Here is a 21,684-nt window from a genome sequence, read left to right as displayed (position 1 = left end):
GCATGGCACAGCGAGGTTTATGTAGAGGCCTGTATGGTTTAAGCAGCACAGAAATAATAAAACTCCATTTGGAGAGCTTAATCTAATTAAGCATACAAAGAAAAGCCACAGAAATACACAAGTGTTACCTCCATTTTTGCTGTTCTGTACTTTCTTCCACTTTATATCACTTTAATGTGTAAATCCCTTATTTGGACCCTGCACTCCTCTACTGCAACAGAACCTGTAAATTCTGTCTGGAAAGAAGAACATGGTTTCTTATTTTGTCACTGATCAATGAAAACAGTTGGAGGTAGTTGGGGTAGACTGGTAGATTTTAAAAGCACTGTTCTTCCCAAGTAGTTTTTAGAAACACTTCAGATCAGATGAATTCAAAACAGTTCTAGTTAAATGAAACCATTCTCCTTCAGAAGGTGAGTGCACAATAGAACAGAACACCCCACAGAGTGCACAATATTGACAGGCAAGCAAAGAGTTTTGCTTAAGCAGGGTGGGGAAAGAGGAGAGGACAGGACAACCAACCCTGAGATAAAGACACTTCTATAAGCAACAGAACTGGTTACACAGGTGTGGGACAAATAGTAATTGAGACTAAGTACAGTCTCCAAAAGGTCTTTAAAGGGCTCCAAAGCATTCTGCAGCTGACGTAGAGACACACCAAGAAGAAAAAAGCACCATCCCAAGAACTACTTTCCTCCTAAAATTCACTTCACAAGTGTCTCAGGATGACAAACACTTTGAACAAGATAATTAGGATCTTACATCTAAGGTTTAACAATCCATACTAGTTTGGTATTTAACACAACCTTCTTCCACTCACACTCACTGCAAATCAAGCAAAGTGGAACACACACTGATTCCCTAGTATCCAAAGCAACTCAGCGTGATCCAAGGGTAGCATCACACAAAATTTACATTTAAAGACGACCACAAGGATCAAAAAATTATTTAGGGACTAAAAAGATATACTTACATCTGGATATTCTTTTACAGGCACATATAGTTTCTCTTGTAACTGTACAATAGGTCCCACAGCATCTGGTAATTCTGCACTTCTCTTCTCCGTACTACCATTTAATGTGTCGTTATACATGTCTTTCCGTACTCTGCTAATTTCTGTGGGGGGAAAAACGTATATTAGCCATTAAATACAGCAACAGATTATAATCTAACATAACAACCTTCTCTTTTTACTATTTCCCGAATCTCAGTGCCATTTTCTTCCTCTTCTCATGAACATCACAGTAGCTGAAAAATCTGCTCTGGTTTTGTCTATTTTCTTCTGCTTTGTTAGGGGGTTTTCAGCTGGGTTTTTTTTTTGTTTTTTTTTTTTTTTTTAAATTGCAGCACCCATCTTTATATGTCTTTCATGTCTGTAAATTTGCTGCCTACTCATCCTGTTTATGGAATTCAGCTACTGAGGTAAAAATTACATGCACCTCCTCAGAACACTTACAAGATTGCTCACATCATTTATAAGGTGCATAAAAACAGTTCTTTTATGGTTTTTTTTTTATAATAAAGCAACTAGAAAGCCAAAAAAAAAAAAAAACCATAAAAATCTGTGCCAAACATCAAAAAAAAAAGAAAAATGCATCTATGTAGTATTTTTGCTAGTTATGGGATTAACTATAGCTTGGAAATTAAATGGAGCATCTTTTATCTATGGGAAATAGGACAACTTAATGGTGCAGCTCATGTACACATGGTGTTACAACAAACTGGTAGATATTGTTTGACTGACTACCCCCAAAGAGACAATAAAAATAACAAAGTCAAGTGTGTTATCAGAAACCTGGGCAAGCTCTCTGTGCACCCAGAAGCCCTACTACTTCATTTCAAAGTAATGAAAAACCCCTCAAGAGCACCAGGGAATGCTGAGAGTGAATTTTTAGGTACTGTTTCTACCATTTGCACCTGTGTTACTCACACCTTGAAGTATTTATTAGGAAGAAGCAGTTTAGTAGTTACAAACAAGGTATTAAAAATGAGTAATTTAATTAAAATCTACATTAGTGTCACTAAGCTATAACAGTCTGAAAATGAGCACAAAACTTCCTTTTGTTTAACCAAAAAAGACATTTCAAAGAAGTTACATTTTACTTCTCTATCTGTTGAACATGGTATTTAAATTGCTGCTATAAGAATCAGAAGTTTCACATTTCATAACTTATGGAGTCCCAAATAGGGTAAAAATCTTCTCAATGAGTTTATTTCAGTATCACTGAATAACTACTTAAAATCAATGTATTGATCAAGTTTCAAACCAAAAACTAACATTTCAACAGGTTTGTTCCCAAAGCATAAGACTGACAATAGCATGGGCTGTAAACAAAGCAATCAGTAAATCCAGTCCTTTACTTAGAATTGCAACAACTGCTTTCAAAACATCCAGAATAAAACATGACACTGAAAACAGAAATCTTATGTTTTCATCTAAACATAGGAAGCCACAGAAAGAAGTCACTTGAAACTCTAGCAGCAGACAAGAGATTAATATAACCTCTGTTTCATAATCAGTTTCTTCTCTGGCAAATGATTAATAGCTGAGATTTCACCACCTGAAAAGCTGTGGGGTGGGGGAGAGCATGCGAAAGGAGACATCTCTGAAATGCATATTCAAGAACAAGTTGTTTCTCTGCTGGAAACTGACACAGTCATGTGTACTGTATCATGATGGGGTAGTTAACACCTGTTTACCACGGGGAACAGAAATTTTGTCACCATATAATCATAATGGAAGGGAAAAAAATCCTCATCTCCTTCTACACAGACAATCTTGGCAATGAGCACAAATTCCTCAGAACTACAAGCAGTATTTATACCGGCTTCAGTATATAAAGAAATTCTTTAGCAGAGCTCTTTGAACAAATTCTACTATCTTTTGGCATACTTTGTTCCCTTTTCATTCTCTTCTGATTTCCCATTAATTTACACTACACTGAAACAAGCTAGGCACTCTGTAGAAGCACTGAAGCCTAAGTAGCAACATGGTCATTTCTATTTATATTTGGCAGCTACTGAGTAGCTGCACCAAAATTTTCCTTTTAAAATCTATCTTTCATGCAGAATATAATCATTAACATTGGGTATCACAGTCTTCACAGGAGAAAAACTTTTATTTTAACCTTTCCTTTGTGTACATTCAGAACACACACGGGTAGTATGAGAGCTGGCTTGAGGACTACCCCTCAATTTCAGCTTGTGTGAAACCTAAACCATCTATCATGCCTCCAGCTTTATAGAGATTGAAGACATTCAGCAACTCTGGGGTGTAGAAAACTCCACTACAGGACCAGACACCTAAACTTTAGTTATCCTGGCATGTGTAAGTTGGTATTTTCTCTATCTACATCCAAGCCAGCAGTAACAATAACAAACATCAGGACAGGGACAGTCACCTACAGCAGTCAGCAACATCATCTGCTCCTCAAGTGCTACCATTTCTTCTGCTTCTTGGAATTTTACCTTCTCTCTTGTCTTAGATACTTCCTCCAAGACCTCAGAAGAAATATTCAACAGCAACAGATGAAATAACAGGCACATATTCCCAGTTTTCTTTAACTGCTGATCCAGTCTCCAAACTCCACTTCTGCACAACACATTATCTATGAAACTCTCCACTTCTCTTCAGTTTTACTGAACTGAAGGACTACTGCTTATATGATAAAATAGTTAGATCAAATCTCTAGGTCAACCACTATCTCTTAATCCTAACTATAGATGGAGTACAACCTGTTTTCTTTCCTAAGGTACTAGTGCAGCTGACCACAAGCATTCTCTCCAATTCACAATTCATTAAGTTATCTGTTTGATATGCCTCCTGGGGTTTTTTTTTTCATGACTAACAGTTTTCTCATACCTGCCTCTTGTTTAATCACACCTCTGGTGCCTCAACAAGACTCCACACAAAGTATTGAATTTTGATGACATAACCTCTCCTTTTACCGTCTCCATCACACCCAATTCAAGATTCCAGTCTCTTTGAGTATCTTTGCCACTCACTTTAGGCAGTTATGTGTATTGACAGAATTATCTGGTACTGTACTTTCAGCACTTCCCTCAAGTTTACCAGGAATTAGTAAGGTTTCAGAAAGCATCACCAGCAGCACATTAGAGGAGATAAAAGCTCTGCTTTCTCAAGCTGCAGCAAGTACCATTTTATTCTGTTCTGAAATACATTAAAATACCTAAAAATCTGAGGAGCAGTGCTAAAGTAGGAAGGTCAAATCCTCCAAGCATACCTGTTTATTTTTAGCATTGAATTCACATATTAAAAAAAAAAAAAGCCAAGGAAACAGTCTTTTATTTAGACTTATTTCACATTTCTGACACATTACCAAGTAGGTCTTCTCTTGCCCAAAAGCTTCTTTGGTATGTCTCTCATGATATCACACTTTTCAAGTTCATTTATAAAGTTTTAGCTCCTTCACATTTACAATTCTTTAGATTCTTCCCTCTCACAGAAAGCCAACTGATTAAAAAATAAGGAAAGCTTTACTTTCCAAGCGAAGATCTAAGTACAATTCTAGGTACTTTACCTCTGTCTTAATGCTGCAGTGGTAATTGCATTGTATAACACTCTAAAGATTTAACAGAGTGTTAGTAAGGAGAGATACTTATAACAGTAGATATGACTGAAAAAAAAACCCAAAGGCATACAGCAGCTTCCCCAAATCTCCAAAACCTGTGAGTTCTGCCAATGCATTAATAGATTTAAAGGATATACGTTCCCATCCCTACTGTAGGCAAAAGCAGAAACTCAAAGAACTTCAAAATCCACAATATTCACCTGTAACAATACCCTGATCTATACATTCAAAGTAATAAGTTCAGCAGTAAATGACAAATTTGTCTTGCTCACAGCAGGGTGGTGGAGAAATAAATTTAAAAGAAGAGACAAACTGGTTTCAATATCTTTATCTTGTTCCACCTTAATTCAGCATGACCTAGTTAGCCATGGTAGCAATGATATGCATTCTGGTCCAGAGGACATTTTTATTTCTCTGTCCCTGAAACTATACAAGTAACATAATCTTTTGTTTCCTTTATCTACAGAGCACATTTTTCAATCTCTCTAATACCTTTCTAAGATATGTTTTGAAGCAGGATATACTGTTTATACTGCGTACTGTTTATACTGTCTACAGGTATGTACTGTTTTGATTTCTTCATTAAACTTAGAGTATTGTTCCCCTGGAATGCACAAAGAACAGTGTTCATGTGAGTGTTTGCCATCACATTAGACACCATTAAGAAGTTACTCATTTTCAGCTGTCAATTATTCCTTCAAAGGAAGTGAGACTCTGCACATGTGTTTAAGACTGATGGGGTTGCAACATAAAATGGGTTTACATAAACCATTCTGCAAGAATATTCAAAGCAAGAAATCACTGAAAAGATTCAAATCCTTCCTGTCCCACCACTTTGCAAACCCCTTTCATCACCAGTGGCCACAGCTTCACTATTTCTCACCGTGAAAGCTTCTTCAACATTAAAAAGTTTTATCTTTTGGAAGAGCAGCAGACTTACTGTTTTTAAATTGATGCATTCCTCACTGCAGTTTAAGCTAGAACTAAGAATGTGAAGAACTAAAATAAGACTAAGACCATGTTAAGTCATCAACACACACAGAATTTTATTTTTGAAACTAACAGAAGAGCACCTTAACTATCATTCATTGTTTTTACAATACACACCAAGTGGGGCTGGAACAATCCAATAGCCAAAGTCAGCAAGAGATGCAGAATTAATCAAAACACTAATCATCTTCTAACACCAGCAGGCATGCTTCCTTAACCAAGTGAAGCACGAGGCTTTCAAAGATTCTCAGGCACAAGCTAGTCTCCATATGAAAAAATAGTAAAGTTAGGAGCAAATGTTTAAAGTCAAAAGTTTTAGAGTTATGGTAAGAATAACAGCTATGTTCATATAGCTAAAAATCTACATGGTACTTGGATCTCACTGATGCATAAAACATCAGTTTCAGTTTTCTACTTTCTCAGAGAAATCAAGTTATGCCCAAAATATCAACGACATCAAAATTTCTACATGCAGCCTAATTTTATGTATTTTGACAGGCAAAAATAATTCTTATATTTTTTTTATTACAGAATATGACACTAAACTGAAGCACAAATAATGCCTTCATATTTCCAAAATAGCTTTTTGCAAAAAGTGAAAAATTCTAATAACTATCTATCAGAGACCACTTTCAGTGAGTCCACTCAAATGCACGTGATTAGCAGGCATTGCACTGAGGGGGAAAGTGAGGAACTGAGTCAAGCACCTTCTCATTCTTTACTAATATGCAGTGTAGTTTTTTTTAATGCAACAAAATGCGTGCCATAAGTGAATGTTTTTTCAAAGTGTTTTTATTGCACACAACTGCTGCTAGGTCATCACTTAAGGCATTTTAGAGTAACTTCTAAGGAACAAAATATTTTTTCCATTTTCTTTGCAATCAGGTAAGTCCCTAAACTAGAAAAAAAAGATTACAGACACTAAAATAACAGACATAAATTTACCACTTCATAGGATCCAAATGCACTGAATGCAGATCCACAACTTATACATGCAGGCAACCAATTCCATGTGCCATTAAAGCATTATCCATTAATCAGACAACTGCAACTAGATACCAGTTAGTTTTATCTAATACACAGTGTGTCAATCAGCATCCAATAATATTGCAAAAAATACGGGAAATATAACTAATAATGGAGAGGAAAAAGCAGAGAAAGTAGGAAACTGTTATATTCTGCTCTTACTTAAAATCTCTGAAGAACAGTGAATCATCTCTCTTGAAAGTGTTCTAAAGACTAACACAGTGCATGTAATCAAACTACAACAAGTAGCATGCTGAGTTCATCCCCTGCACAAAAAGAATCTTGCTGACACACCATGTACCAAATGTAAATACAACTTTTATTGTAAAAAAATTAAAATAAAAACCAAAGTGACATCACATTAATAATCCACTACACCAACAGACACCCAAGTCTCTCAGAAGAAATGCAAAAGTATGTTGAAGTACTCGACACCACCACTGAGATTATGGCATACAAGTCATTCAAGACTATAGTAAAAAAAAAGAAAAAAGAAGTGTTTGCATTTCAAATTTCAATGAAATTTAAATCTTTTAATGCTTTGGAAAAACTACAGGTACTTCTCTTTTGCTCCTCAGTCTAGCAGTACACTTGCGATGATTAAACTGTCAGTCCAATGATAAGTGGGCAGCACTTCCAGCAATTTGTCAGCAGTCTTGGTGTCAAAATTCAATCATTTCTTTTTGCAAGAAGAGCCTGCAAAACTCCTTTTGTGGGCAGTTGTAAGGTTTCTATCAAAGTGACTTCAAAACCAAATAGAGCATACTCATCTGTTCTCTTTGTGTAAATGTCAACAGAAAGCTTTAACGTGCTTTATTATTGGTGGAACATTGCAACTCACATGTTTTCTAATCTAGCAGCTTTAGTATGCTTACTTGGCAAAGAAATAGCTGGTTTTATTCACTGCAATTTTAACAGTCTTCACTGTTAACAACAGTGCTGTTTGCTACTACTGCTGATGCAGCAGAAATAGCAATGCTAGGAAAAAAACAAGTAATCTTTAATATTGTGCCACATGGACTTGTACCGCGCATGCATCATCAGTACATGATCTAAAATGCTGGCAAGCATTTACACTCCCCACCCCTGATATTAAAGCAGTGAAATGCCAGAGCATCAGGCAAACAAGATTCATAGCAGCCGTCCCTCTGAGGCCAACACAGAGTTCAAAAAAAAAATAAAAAATCTTAGGATCAAGCAAAGCTGATAAAACAGTCCACTGACAAATTTTCAATTTTGGTCTAAAGTATGACACTGAACATAATAAACTGGTATTTTTAAAACAGTCATGCATTTGTTTCCACTCATTAAAACTTGCATTTAAGTTATTTAATATGCTATGTCAGAACGGCCAGAGCAGGTCTGAAAAAGTCCATCAATCCAGCATTACAGTTGCCAGTGGCAATCTGCATTTGCTTAAAAGAATAATATAAAGAAGATTAAATATACCCTCCTCATTTTCTTGGTAAGCTCCAAAAGCTGTACATTTGAGATGAAGTTCTTGAATTTGTCTCATCATACTCCAGCACAATGCTCCAAAAAGCTAAATATCTTTAACATAAAAATCAGTTTGTAAGTTCCCAAGAGGATACTTTAAAGAACTTTTCAGCAGTCTACTTGGCATATTCAACTAACACAATACAGCAACTGTCATACACTATCCATCCACACCCAAATGAGCAGCACTGGAAAATGGAAAGTTCTTTGAGGTGAGTAATTAGCTGATGGAGAGAAAACAGTAAAGCCAAAGTCCCTCAGCAGAGCATGACTGCTGAAGCAGATTTGGAGGCTTATATTTGCATCAGGTTTAAATATAACCCTCTCAAAAATCTACCTCCCTTTAGCAGCAAGTTACTCCTAAATACTTACAGAATAACAGAATCAATTAGGTTGGAAAAGCTCTCTGAGATCCAGTCTAATCTGTGACCAAACACACCAACATATAGACTAGATCACAGCATTAAATGCCATGTCCAGTCTTTCCTTAAACTATGTCCTCTTGTCCTGCCTCTGGCTGCCTGGGAGAAGAGGCCAAGCCCACCTGACCACATCCTCCTTTCAGGATAAGTGATAAGGTCAGTGATAAGGTCTCCCTGAGCCTCCTTTTCTCCACGCTAAACACCCCCAGATCCCTCAGCTGATCCTCCTCTGGAGGACTTCTGCTCCAGACCCTTCACCAGCCCTGCTGCCCTCTGGACTCACTCCAGCTCCTCCCGTTCTTCCTTAGTTACAGGCAGCACAGCTAAAGGTACACGAAGCTTCTGGAGCTATTCTAAGTTCTTGTCTGTTTGTTTTTCTTTCCATACCCCGCAGCATCAACCAAATGTTTGTCAGGTAACCGTAATTATAAACAACTTGAATATCTTAGATGTGGGAGAATCTGCAGTAATACTACTCTGTGTGAACCACTAATCACCAGAAAGATTAAAGAAAGGAGCCATTGATGAGATTAAAACAACAGTCTTAACTTGGAGCACTTTAAAAACATCAGCTTGACGGTATCAGCTCGGACAGAACTTCCATGGTTTTAGTTCCTCAGGTGAGTATTTTCTACAAAAAACATGTTACCTCAGCTTACTGTCTTCTTTTTGAAATTGATCTTTGTGAGCAATGTAGATTGACTGGTCTGCAATGGACCTTCTCTACCCGCACACAATCCCACGCTCCCTTCACACCAGAATCACTGCTGTCCACTTTTCACATGTATCTTCTGATTTGAAATAGTGGATTTACATTCAACAACTATGAAGTTGTGCAACAGGAAGCTCTCCACTAAAGCCAGATCATTCTCTCAAAACGTATGCTGAGCACTTCAGAACAGAACAGCCTAATTAATACCAGAATCCAGCAAAGATACCAGCACCAAAATCCCACTCTATGCTATTCTGCCAGTAAGTGCAAGAAGTGCATAAAAGTAAAGGGCAAGACACTATTTTACAACTTTTAAAACAAATTTGTGGTATAGACCCTTCTAAATAATGAGTTTTGAAGTTTACTGTAAAATTAAAACTACAACTGAGTTACCCAAACTTTAGAATTGCTTATTCTTGGAACTCAGAAGTAAAAACAACTAATAGAACTCCACTTGAAAACTAAACAGCAGCACCATTTTCTTTCCTGTATTCCAGGGTGTACCTTAAGATTCACCAATTTCAAAGAGCACCCTAGAGTACATGCAGAGTTATTTTCTCAGCCTTTGGGAACCATCCACAATGATCCTCCACAGTCAGCAATTACAAGAAAACATTCCATTGGTTTATGTACTCTTTGTCTTTTGTATGAAAGGAGAGAGGGATTTTTTAACTTCCATGACCACCCAAAAATAATTATCTATTCACTAACACAGTGATGTTATGTGAGCCTTCTCTCTCTCTTTCACTAATTGTTTTAAGGCCAAAGTAAATTTCATACATTTTAACATACAAAGGCAATCTGAAGAAACACAAAACTTGGCTGCTTATGTAAAGTATTTCAGGAAATGCTGGGAAGTGAAGATGCACATCCTCCTGCGTTCTATCCATTTTTCCCAACTTTGTATGTATTTCTGCCTCACAAAACTGAATCTTCTACAGTTTATGCACACAGTGATCACTGGATACACCAGATGCCCCATATGCTTCATGGGATAAAGGGAAGAAAAAAATTAGTCATTATTAGCTGATTAGTTGTGAAGTACTGACATAAAGCATTTTTCAGCAAAAGAATATATAAAAACTATATTGGTACTGAGATGCTGATGAAAGCGCTTTATAATCATAAAATCTTATATTTAGGCATTACAGGTTTTGTATCTGTGACAACTAAACAAACTGATTGCTGGTTATCAACTAAAGAATTTACCTATTCCGTAACAAACACCAAAATGTGAGAAAGCAAGCATACCTAGAGATAATTGGCTTAGTTAATAAGTGAACTTTTCCAATTCTAACCTGCTAGCATGTCAAAACAAAGCTATTCCAGTGCCTGTAAGAAATGTCATTATGTATTTCTGAAGAGAACTTCATAAGAGGCTGACCTGACAGCTTTCATCACTTCAGCTGGAACCTAATCCATCTGAATAGGACTGACTAGTGCCTCTCATTCCCAATTTACTTTTTCTTAGCTGATCACGTACAACAGTAACACAATCCCACTTTTATACACACTGCTCCCCATCACACAGCATTGCTGTAAATGCTGCTCTACCTATCTCTGCCAGCATTTTATTCACAAGACTCAGAAAAGTAACCATTTTTAGTTGTCAAGTACCAGCACTGACAAGTCAGTCATCCACAACATTAAATACATTAATTATTGCACTGCTCTTATATAAATTACATTGCAAAGACACATTGTGCAACTCCAAATTAACTTCTAAATATTGGAAGAACTCTCAGAGTTAGTCGGTACCTAAACAAGATCTCTACTTAATCCTAATCTCTACTTAACAAAATACATAACCAACACCATAGCTTCAGAAATTTGACAACACAGCTGACCAAACTACAACCCTAAATTAAGCATTACCCACCTGTGTTAAAAGAGTCTATGTATATCCAACACACCTGAAAACTCTTGAGCTGGATATAGAATAACCAATCATGTATTCATGCAGGAAAACACTCCAGCATTTACATCTGCAGTAAATATTCCATCCAGATACATTAGTCCAATTTTTATTACTTATGCTATGTTTCAAACACATTGAAGAACTTTTTTAAAAAAAAACTTTTTAAAAAATGAAAGTCTTTAATACATATGACAAGTTTATCACAGACAGACAGCACTAGACTAATACTGTAATTATGAGTGCTCAAGAAACAGAGCAATGCTAAGTTGGGTTTCCCATGGACTACTCTGCATAAAATTTAACTAAATAAATTTGGTTAAAACATGGCAGGGAAGTTGGAACTAGATGATCTTTAAGGTCTCTCCAACCAAAACCATTCTATAACTATGAAATAGGTACTCAGAAAAGCTCTTCAAGGTATAAGCTAAAACTAAGTGACAACAGCTGTGCCAAAAGTAGAACTGATTAAAAGAAGGTTGTCAAAACATGATTTAAAAAATCTACTAAGAATAATACATATGCTAAGAAGAACAGGTTTTACAAGGTTTTACCTTACTGCAAATTGTAATTTATTACATAAACACAATCAGTGACAAAAACGTATACATGAGAAATGTAACCAGTGAAAAAATTTAGTAATGTCATAAATTACTTTAACCAAGGTGTTGAAAGGAATTTAAAAATGCTTGTATTTATGCTAGGTAATACATAAAGAAAACACTACTTAAATATTGTCACTGAGTTCCTCTGTTACAACTGTTAAACAACTTCAATATCACATTGGAGTGATTAAGATAACCAGTCAGCTTTGAAAAGCTGATCATTTTGCATCAATGTTGAGGGAGAAAAAAAACTGTGCTTGAGTTCACTGCAAATACATACACCTCAATAATCCTCTAAAAGATAAATATACCTATGTAAACATGGTTCTCCAGGGAAGTGAAAACTGGCACCAATCAAACTAAATCTCACATGACTGAGACCCAAATTCAAGGTTAAAAAAGTAGGCTGCTGGCAATTGTAATTCTTCCTAAAGCTGAGTACTTTTGTCAGACTTGAACATAAGTCAAAATGAAGTGACATATTAGTATACTATTGTTATCCATCCTTTTGTACCACACATTAGTTCAGCCATCTGACTCAACACATTACCACCCAGCAGGAAATCAGCAAGGCAACTAACTCTTTCTAAACATGCAGAGCCAGCAAAACCTTAGAGAACTGACTACAGCTACCATCATCACCCTCTGACAAAGTCAGAAATAAGAACACTGCTACTTACATTTCTTTTACTGCAGTGAAAGGTATTAACTCTTATTTGTTCTGTTCTATTTTTTATTTATTTTATTTTTTATTCCACATAGTGAATTGAATGTTCAACTTAATTGCAACTGAATATGTAAAAACCTACTTAGATCGTCTTAAAGTTTCATTTCTGTCAAGAAAAAAGCCTCCATTAAGAGTATTTTTATACTACAACAAAATCCCATTGACTGTCAGAGGTCTAAGCAGAGTCACACTCTTTGCTCCTTTACATGACAGGTACCTGCTTTTCAAAAACTACAGTGCTACCTGCTCTATTAGGTGGATTCTCATTCCAACCAACACACAACTAGTTCACTCCCTTCCATCATAACAGAGCTTTCACTCACAATAATGAGAATATAGTTGGCCTGCCCACTATGTAAACAGAAGTTAGTATTTGGTTAGTAGTACTACTCTAGAAGTAATAAGAATGAAATAGACTAGGTTGAGCCTTCTAATCATCCTCCTTTTTCATTTTACACACAGTATTTAATTTGCATGTAACATCAGTTCTCCATTAGGCAGATTTACCTTGACAGGTGAGGGAGCCAGAGTCAAAATGGCCCTCAGAGTATTTGGGTCAGTACAAGTCTGAGCTACCCTGGAGATGTCCTTGTAAAGGTACATGGGTAACTCAGGCCCTTTGACAGGAGAGTCCAAGTGGCATGGTTATGTGCACTCTCACAACAGCAATCCACTCAAACATATTAAAACAAAACCACAGCCTTTCCTCAAAAAACAACAACTTCAAGAATGTGAAGAGGCGACTATTCCTTGATAAACTACTACTAATATTTTTAGAGTTGCACAATGTAACTATCCTGGGAACTACGACAATATTACCATATACTCTTGGTTTCAAAACAGCAAAAATGCCATTATTACCTGAAATAATTTTTCAGATTTCTAATCCTCAATCACTATTACTAATCAGTAACAATTATTGTTATTACTGCATATTCAGGCCCTGCCTTGTGACACCACATCAATAAAATATCACCCTCAACAATAAGCCACATGCTTCTTTCCATGTAAATAAATATGCACTGTCTTGGTCTGTAACTTACTGCCTAAGTTAACATTTGCTTGCTCAACGCCAAGAGGCATTTTCTAAAATGTCTGAATTGCACTCTGCTGGGAAGCAGACCTTTATGAACAATCTTGTGAAACACTATAAAATAATGAAAGATGTGATCTTTCCCCTATGATATTCAAGATCTGACCAAACAAAAAAAACCTAGTAATGCTTCAGAGAACTGCTGCCTGAGACTCCCCATGTATCAGAAACATCATTCTTCCAAAACAAGCATGCCTGAAAGTTCTCATCTGTGTGCATCTTATGGATCACTTTTACTGCCACAAAACAACTGTACTCCTATCTGGTAGCTTGCTAAATTCAACCAGTCAGCTAGGCTGGCATTTTTCCATCCAAAGACCTCTGCCACATGAAATAAGGTATTAACTGACAGCAGCAGAATATACTGTCCTGCAGCATAGCAGGAATGAGACCATTTGCCTCTGGGTTTCACAGATATTTCCTGACAGCAAAGACATGGCAAGACTCCAAAACTTTGGGTTTACTCCAGGCTCTGGAAAACAGTTTCCTCTAGCAGACACATAGATTCTGTTTTCCTCATCTCAAACCTTCTCCTACTCCCCAACTGTCTTATGTCCACACTCAAGTCCCATCTTCCACCTATGGAAGATACAACTCTTCATTTCTTCACTTAGTTCTAGTTTTCACCCAACCTCACTCTCACTGCATTCTTCCAAAGAGTCCACAAACCACAAAGGACGGCTACACCTCCAGACTATTGTGCTCCAACACAGCATCTTCCTATCTAAGAAACAACAGCTTCATAAAAGTTGAGATTGCAGAAGAAAGCCATGTTTTTGCTTACAACACAGGAAACTCAGCCTGTTCTCCCAAGTCCATTCCCCAAATCACAGAAACTCACAACTGCAATTACATGGCTTTCTCAGGTTGGAGTAAAGCATCCCTGTCCTATAAGATACCTCAGTAAGGGAGATTGCATGGAGGTACAGCAGGATAACCTTTTTGTGCTCAAGCCTAAGTGCTCAAATCTAAATATGATCAATCTCATTTAAATCTAAGCAGAGTTCCAGACAAAACGAGAAAAGTACTCACTTTAGCAATCTCTCACAGAAAAATATTTAAGTGCATTTTGTTTTAAAATACTAGGACTTTTTTGCCATGTTCATTCTTGAGAAGTTTTTCACTGCTTTAACTGAATCTTAAACCACACGCTTGGCATGAAAAACTTCAGGTACTTCTGCAAAGTTAAAACAGCAGAAGAGGCCATTTAATGGAATGTATAGTGCAAACTTAATCAAAAGTTGTATCAGAGCTATTTAAAATATAAATGATAGTACAGCACATTCCAGAGATCATATCTGCAGCTTTACATTAGATGATTCATCCATTTCTTCAGAAACATACCCATACTCTGAATGACTGAAAAAGGATTTCAATTTATTCACTAGAAACACAAGGATTACTGGTACCATGTTAATAGTGTATTTCTTTTTAGTGTCATAGTGTTTGGTACCAGATACTACAGTGAAAAGATAAAAGTCACTATTTTAATTTTGTTTCATGGTTTATCTTACGCATCTTAAGAACCACCTCCCAGTAAAACTCAAAAACCACCAAGCATCCCACAGAAACATCCCTCCCTACCCTTCCCCCTCTCCTCCACCCCTGCTACCTGCCCCCATGCCCTCACTATGCTAACATGTATTTCAGCTTTAAATACAGGGCATCAAAATGGAACTGAGCTTACACTTACACTACTGCTTCCAGCATTAATTGCCAGAACTATATTCCACCCAAGCAGATGAGCCATCACTCATTAAATCCCAGCCATGCACGACTAGTAATGGTATATAGCTGAGGCTACATTACCAGAAGGGAAATAAAATTTTAACACATACTGTATTGAGCAGGAGTAGAAAAGTTTCAGTTTTTTCCCCCAATTAACATTCCAGACTTGTTTTTATAAGCTTTGAGTAAAAAAGCAGCTAAAATCTGAAACAGCCTTTAAGGCTTCCATTTTCTTTTACTTTTTGTCTCTTTAACTCTTCTTTTTCACCTGTTCTTACATACTGGCTGCAAGAGAAGCTTCTTTTTTTTTTAATCATCTTTGAAGGATAACAAAAAAAGCAAACAGTAAATAGACAATCCCCTCCTGCCACTAGACCTGCAGAACATCTGGTAAGGAGGCTTGACTGCTTTCAATTACATTGCACAGTGGAAAAACAACAAAAAAAACCCCAAAACACCAAAAACAAAACAAAGTGAAACTCAAACACACAGACACATAAAAAAATCCCACAGAAAAACAGAGGTTTTGGGGGTCCTCTGACACTTTCAGAATTCATTTCAATGTGATTTTCCTACAGAGCATGGAACCACACTATCACACCATAAAGTGTTCCTGGAAGTATCAAAAAAGCACTCTGGGTAAAGTCTATAAAGCTCCACACAATGTAGTGAAGAACTAGAAATACGACCAGTAACTCTAGTTGTAATTACTATTCAAAACAGCCTGGATGCATGGTGGATACATTTCAGCTTGACAGGGAAAGTTTACATGAGTAATATTCTATTAGTTTCCCTCATTACTGTGGCCAATATAAAATTAAAACATCTTAGCAGGTATATTTTCTTAGCTTTAAGAAGGAGCAGAAGCCTTGGAATCAACTCTCATAATTCCTCTAAAAACTTTGACAAAATACTTTAACACTGAACTGCAAATTGCAGCTGTACACTTCAAAAGGAGACTGAACACTGGGAGCTTTGCACTTTAGGTGTCTCCCATGATCCCCCAACTCCGCTTCAAGGAGCAAATTAAAAAAAAAATAAACAAACAACCACAATGTTTTTGGGAATAATCTGTCACCTGCAACACCTCTCCTGTAGGTCAGTACTGAAATTAAAGTGAAACATGAAGATATTGCTAACTGCATGATGAAGCACCTCATCACATCCTCACAACTTCTTATACTGGGAGGAGATCCTAAATGCAGGTTTTTAGCTGATATTAATATAGAAGAACATTCTGCAATGAAATTAAGACACCAGTGTATTTCAGGAACCCATTTCTCTTATTTACCACAACCTCACCAAATTATTTCAAAATTGTGAACCAGGCAGTTTGCACTGGAGAAACCTACTAAAATTTACGTTGTTTCTGCCAAAAGTCAGAGAATTGACTTTTGATCTCTCAGAGAAGTACCAGTAGTTAGTAAAACCAGGAAGTAAATTCAGTTTCCTACCTCCTTCTATTCCTTTTTCATTCTTGAAAAAAAAGTAATCAAAAGACAACAATTTTACAGAATTCTCATTTTACAGAATCACACCCTGACCTTAACAAACAAACAGCTCTAAGCAAACAATCTTTTCTTTAGTAAATAATCTGTTTCTAACACTATTCTGTCTGGTTAAGAACATGAAAGATAAAAAGTTGCATGGGAGAAAATGTTTTTTTGTTTTGTTTTTAAAAACATTGCAATGAAATACCAAGAACAACAAGAACAAAACTGGACTTCAAGGTGTTAATGAAGTTTTCTCAAAAGACATGACCAATCAGTTGAACTGATTTCAGCACAATCAAATGCACAGATCAATTCCTTAACTTGGGAATGATTAGATGCCCCACCTAAAATTCTTTGTGATTGACAAATGTTAAGGTATGTTATTTACTAGAGAGAAACTGAAAACAGCTTTACAAATTCAGTCAACAAAGCAGAACAGAAACTAAACTGTGAAGAGTAATGCTGCAGTAAGCAAAACGTATGAAAACTATGAAATGTTAGTAGAGATTGAGACTCTACAGGATGACTGGAATAAAAAATGCAGCAGATTAAATCCCATGCTACATAAAAGCAAACTGAGTGCGGAAAAAAATGTCCTCTCTTACACCTAATGGCGTAAAGAGAGCTAAGGTTCAACACTAACAACTCAAAATAAAGCGCATGTCATTCTGAGAGGGATAATAAAGACATTTAAAAAACAATTAGTATTAGGACCCCTACAGAAACAGAACTGAAAACAAGAAACACAGTACACTTAAAACAATGGTTATCACTACTAAGTGAGCACTACAGAACACACAAGTTTCAATAAATAAGAAGGCCAAAAGACATACTGTCTTCATTGCAGTTTATGATAATATCAAGACTTTTTGTACTGTTCACTGTAGAGAATATCTTGCTTCACCTCAAGAAAAAGCTCTCTGAAAGCTTAAAATGTAGGTATCAGTAAGGGGAAGTAGAAAAATGAGGTGGAAGTAGACAGCATAATATATCTGGTTACAAGCACAGACCTAAGAAAACCAGTTTAGTGAAAAGATAAAGAAGACAAGAGCAGATGAATGGCATAAAGAAAGCCACTGAAGCCAATTTCCCTTGTTAAAACTCAAGGTGAAAACCACAGTGGATCAAACGAAGGCTGCAAAAGGAAACCCATTTTGATATACTACAGACAATACTGGCAAACTGCAAACACAGCTACAGAGGGCAAACACCAGTGTAATCAGTTTCTGGAAATAGGCCAATAGGTGCATAAGTGCACCACACACACAGAAATAGTGAAAAAAGTTAGAATGGGTGTTTTCTCTGTGCTGATACATGAATAAAACAAAATAAAAGGGTAGGAAAAAATTAACTTGAAAATCAATCTACACCAGTTTGAAGATAACTGAGTATTAACCATACACTGCACCGAAAGTAAAAAGCTACTACTGGTAGTGTTGTTACACCTTACCATTAGTTGTAACACATGTTACAACTCATTTTTAGGAGGATATTGAATTATTTTGGTTTTCAGGTTTTATGTTGGTTTGATTTTAAATCTGAAACTGAGCAAAGGTGAATGGCAATACAGAAGCATAAGTCTGCACAGACATTTAACCAACAGGAAGAAAGAACAGTGGAAAAGAAAGGTTAATGATAACCAAATGGAAGATGCAAAGAACAGTAACAACGAGCTGTATGAAATTATTCCTGTTCCTTTTATAGAAGAGACAAAATGCATAGTTAAGAAGGCAACATATCACTCATCTCAGAAAAGAACTGCATATCTTGAGAAAGTTGTAAAAAATAGATTAAAAAATGACAATACAAGAAAGTTCACTACTCTGGAAGAAGGAGACTACGTTTCCCAAACTATGCACAGAAGTCTAGAAGAAATTGGATATTTGGACTATTAACCCAAAAGTCAGGTTTGCTATATCAATTCTCCTTCCTTTGGAGGGTAAGAAGAGTTATTAATCATAACAACATGCTGTTGCTGAAAAATGAAGCTTCTTAACACCTCTCACACCAGCTCTGTCTTACGAGGCCAATTCAACTCACTAATCAAGCAAAAGACTATTCTTAGCCATTTTCTGGTTTGCTTGATTAGCCTTCTTCCAGGTTACTGAGCTGAAACAGATCACTGAAGAATTCACTGAATACCAGAATTAGCAAAAAGAAACAGGGACACCTTCTCCAACAAGAATCTACTTTTTGCATCATCAAGCTGCTGAATTACTTCAAAACCACCCTCCATAACTTTTCTCCAAGGTGATTTCAGTAATTAACGCAAAAACAGGTCCTAAAGCTATTTTGCAGTAAACAACTAGGACATTATCTTTTTCTATATTAAGTAAACACATTCCAGTTTAATCTCTATTCTACACCTGTACTTAGTCTTTCCCAGTTCAAGAAGTGCCTCTGATTGCTTCCAGACAGAAGGCAATAAAAAGCAAAGGCATAGGGGTAAAAGTTATACCAGCTAACTCTGGATGCCTGCATCTGAACTCATTAATGTGTTCATTTGAATCTACTACACTCTTAGAACATTACAAGATTATAAATGCTACCGCACATTTCTCAAGCAAATTAGGCCACAGCTTTCCATGATCGGAAAACACAGAAATTTATATTGAAAATATATTCTATACGAACTTTATTCTGTTTTTTCTATAGAAAAACAAAAGTAATCCAATCTGGTAACAGTCAAGAATGTGCCAACCATTTATTTTATTTTGCTACAAATCTACACTTTCAGCAAAAGAATATGGATGAGATACTCATAAAATACAGATACCATGTGGAACAGACTTCCAACAACTGCCAAAATCAGGCTCAACTGTTTTCATCACACAGTGACTTAATAACCCTTATGTCTTTGTTAATAACAGAATTACCTCTCAGGAAGCTTTACCAAAAAAAAAAAAAAAAAAAAAAAAAGTAATACTTTAAAAAATAAAGAAACAATAAAATCTATCAGAAACTGGTAGCAGGTTTGGTTTTCTAAAGGGCATAACAAAATTAAATCACGAATAAGAAATGAGCAGCTCCTATTTCATACATTTGCTATAAAAACTATTCCTGTTGGCCAAGAAATTAGGCCTTATTTTATGTTAGGGATCATATAACCAAGAGAAACATTCCAACACAGACCTTACTTCTTATGTTACTTAAGACGAGAAACTGGATCAATTAAACATTTTAAGGAATAACCTTAAGAGATGCCACACGTGATGTCTAAAGCGTTCCTCTTCTCTTCATCTTGAAGTCTGTGTCAAAATCCAATGCTACTCATTCTTACTCCCACCAGAAGGATCACCTCTCAAAGCACTCAAAAGGACAGTCCCAAAGTGTTGTGGTGAGGACATTCAGTTCAGTGTCCAATTCAAGTACCTATTTCTGAATTAATTATCTGCAATTCTTTCTATGAGCAGATGATAACCATGCCATCTTTTACTAAGCTACTTAACATTTTGTCTTCTCTTTTTAATATAGTGCTCACCATACATGGGGATCATATTTGTACATTCAGCTCCTAGTTATCCTATAGGAAGAGCATCAGCATTTGGCACTACTAAATATAATGGGTTAAGATTTGCTGAAATGTATCAGTACCAACAGGTTTGAAAAATCCTGTGCTGCTATCAGAAATTATGTTAACATACTGCTATAGGCTTCCAGTGGGACTTCAAGACCAGTTCAATTATTTATGGAACTGCTTCAATGCAAATAATCTTCAAATACAAGGCTATGTAGCTTTTAAATCTCCTATCACATTAGGGTTAAATCTAGCATAAGGGGAAATCTGTGAGGCAGTTGCTAAGTTTCAATTAATTACACATATTAGGTCCTACTTTCTAACAGAAGCAAGCATCAAACAAAAAAAGGAACAGATTTTTCCAAAATACTTGCTGTGTAAAGTTTAAGAAGAAAGGTCAAATTTTCTTTTTGTTTAAAAAAAAATGCAACACTGTAACTAGTTCTTAAATAAAGGAAGACTAAAGCATCATCCATCTGAACTAAACAGCCCAAGCAAAATACCCTGCAATTCCTGTGTTCTCCTCAATGTCGAAATGGGTGGATAAATTTAAAGCCTGCTCTCTCAGGAGTTGCTTTATAGGCAATTTTCTCCCAGTATCAAGGTCTGCAATTTCCATTTGGCTGCCAGTTTGCGATTAAATTCATCACCTTTATTATAAAAATGTGCTGCACTCCACGGCCTGCTGCACAAGAATGGTAAGGAAGACATTTTTCACAGCTAACAGCAGCATCATTCCAAGGCAGCCATCACATCCATTCAGACATTAGCGCCTCCAATGTAATGCAAGGACCTATCGCTCACCTGGAAAAGCCTAACAGCAGGTATACCTCAGAGGAACTTCTTCACACGTGGTACCTTCAGTGCAACTTCTGCAGTAAAAGCCAACATTACACCTCCCTTGTTAAGTGCTTCTAAAAGTGAGCAGTTTAAAAACAAGTGTTGACATTAAACTTGCCTACCTGGATTAATCAAAACATTTCCAAGAATAAAATCTGTCCTCATACTGACTACGCCTTCACATACACCCCTTCCACTCCTTACTAAAATACACTTTTGAGCAAGCACTCTATATGAATTTTTGTGTACATACATTTTCTTTTTATTTTGTAAATGTCCCTTTCTTTCCCACGAACTTTTTTTCAGAATTTTCCACTGCTTTTTTCCCACATCCATATGATATATTTTTTCTTAAAAGTTTTTGGACAAGCCTGAAGAATACTCAGAATAAAAAATAATTAATGCCTGCTATGCTACATGTTTTAAGGTCGTCCTCTGATAACTAAAAGGAAAGGCACAATCTTCACTTTGCTTCCGTTTTACAAATGCTTCCTGAGCTAAGCAGGATGCAATACAAAATTTGTAAC

The 21,684-nt window shown here is 36.3% G+C and overlaps 1 protein-coding gene across 8 annotated transcripts in view; it reads right to left on the bottom strand.

Moving 5' to 3' along the window:
- Positions 1-21,684, bottom strand: part of QKI (QKI, KH domain containing RNA binding) — a 149,388-nt gene that overhangs the window by 112,056 nt on the left and 15,648 nt on the right. For all 8 annotated transcript variants that reach the window (XR_009274521.1, XR_009274520.1, XM_058801059.1 and 5 more), the window contains exon 2: positions 974-1,116. Coding sequence is in view for 6 of the 8 variants with exons in the window: in XM_058801059.1 (XP_058657042.1) it covers positions 974-1,116 (143 nt within the window). In the remaining 2 variants the exon portion in view is untranslated. The remainder of the gene's footprint in view (positions 1-973; positions 1,117-21,684) is intronic.

Source organism: Ammospiza caudacuta, chromosome 3 (assembly GCF_027887145.1).
Source record: "Ammospiza caudacuta isolate bAmmCau1 chromosome 3, bAmmCau1.pri, whole genome shotgun sequence".
Taxonomy (NCBI): Eukaryota; Metazoa; Chordata; class Aves; order Passeriformes; family Passerellidae; genus Ammospiza; species Ammospiza caudacuta.
This window is presented reverse-complemented; position numbering and strand designations above follow the sequence as displayed.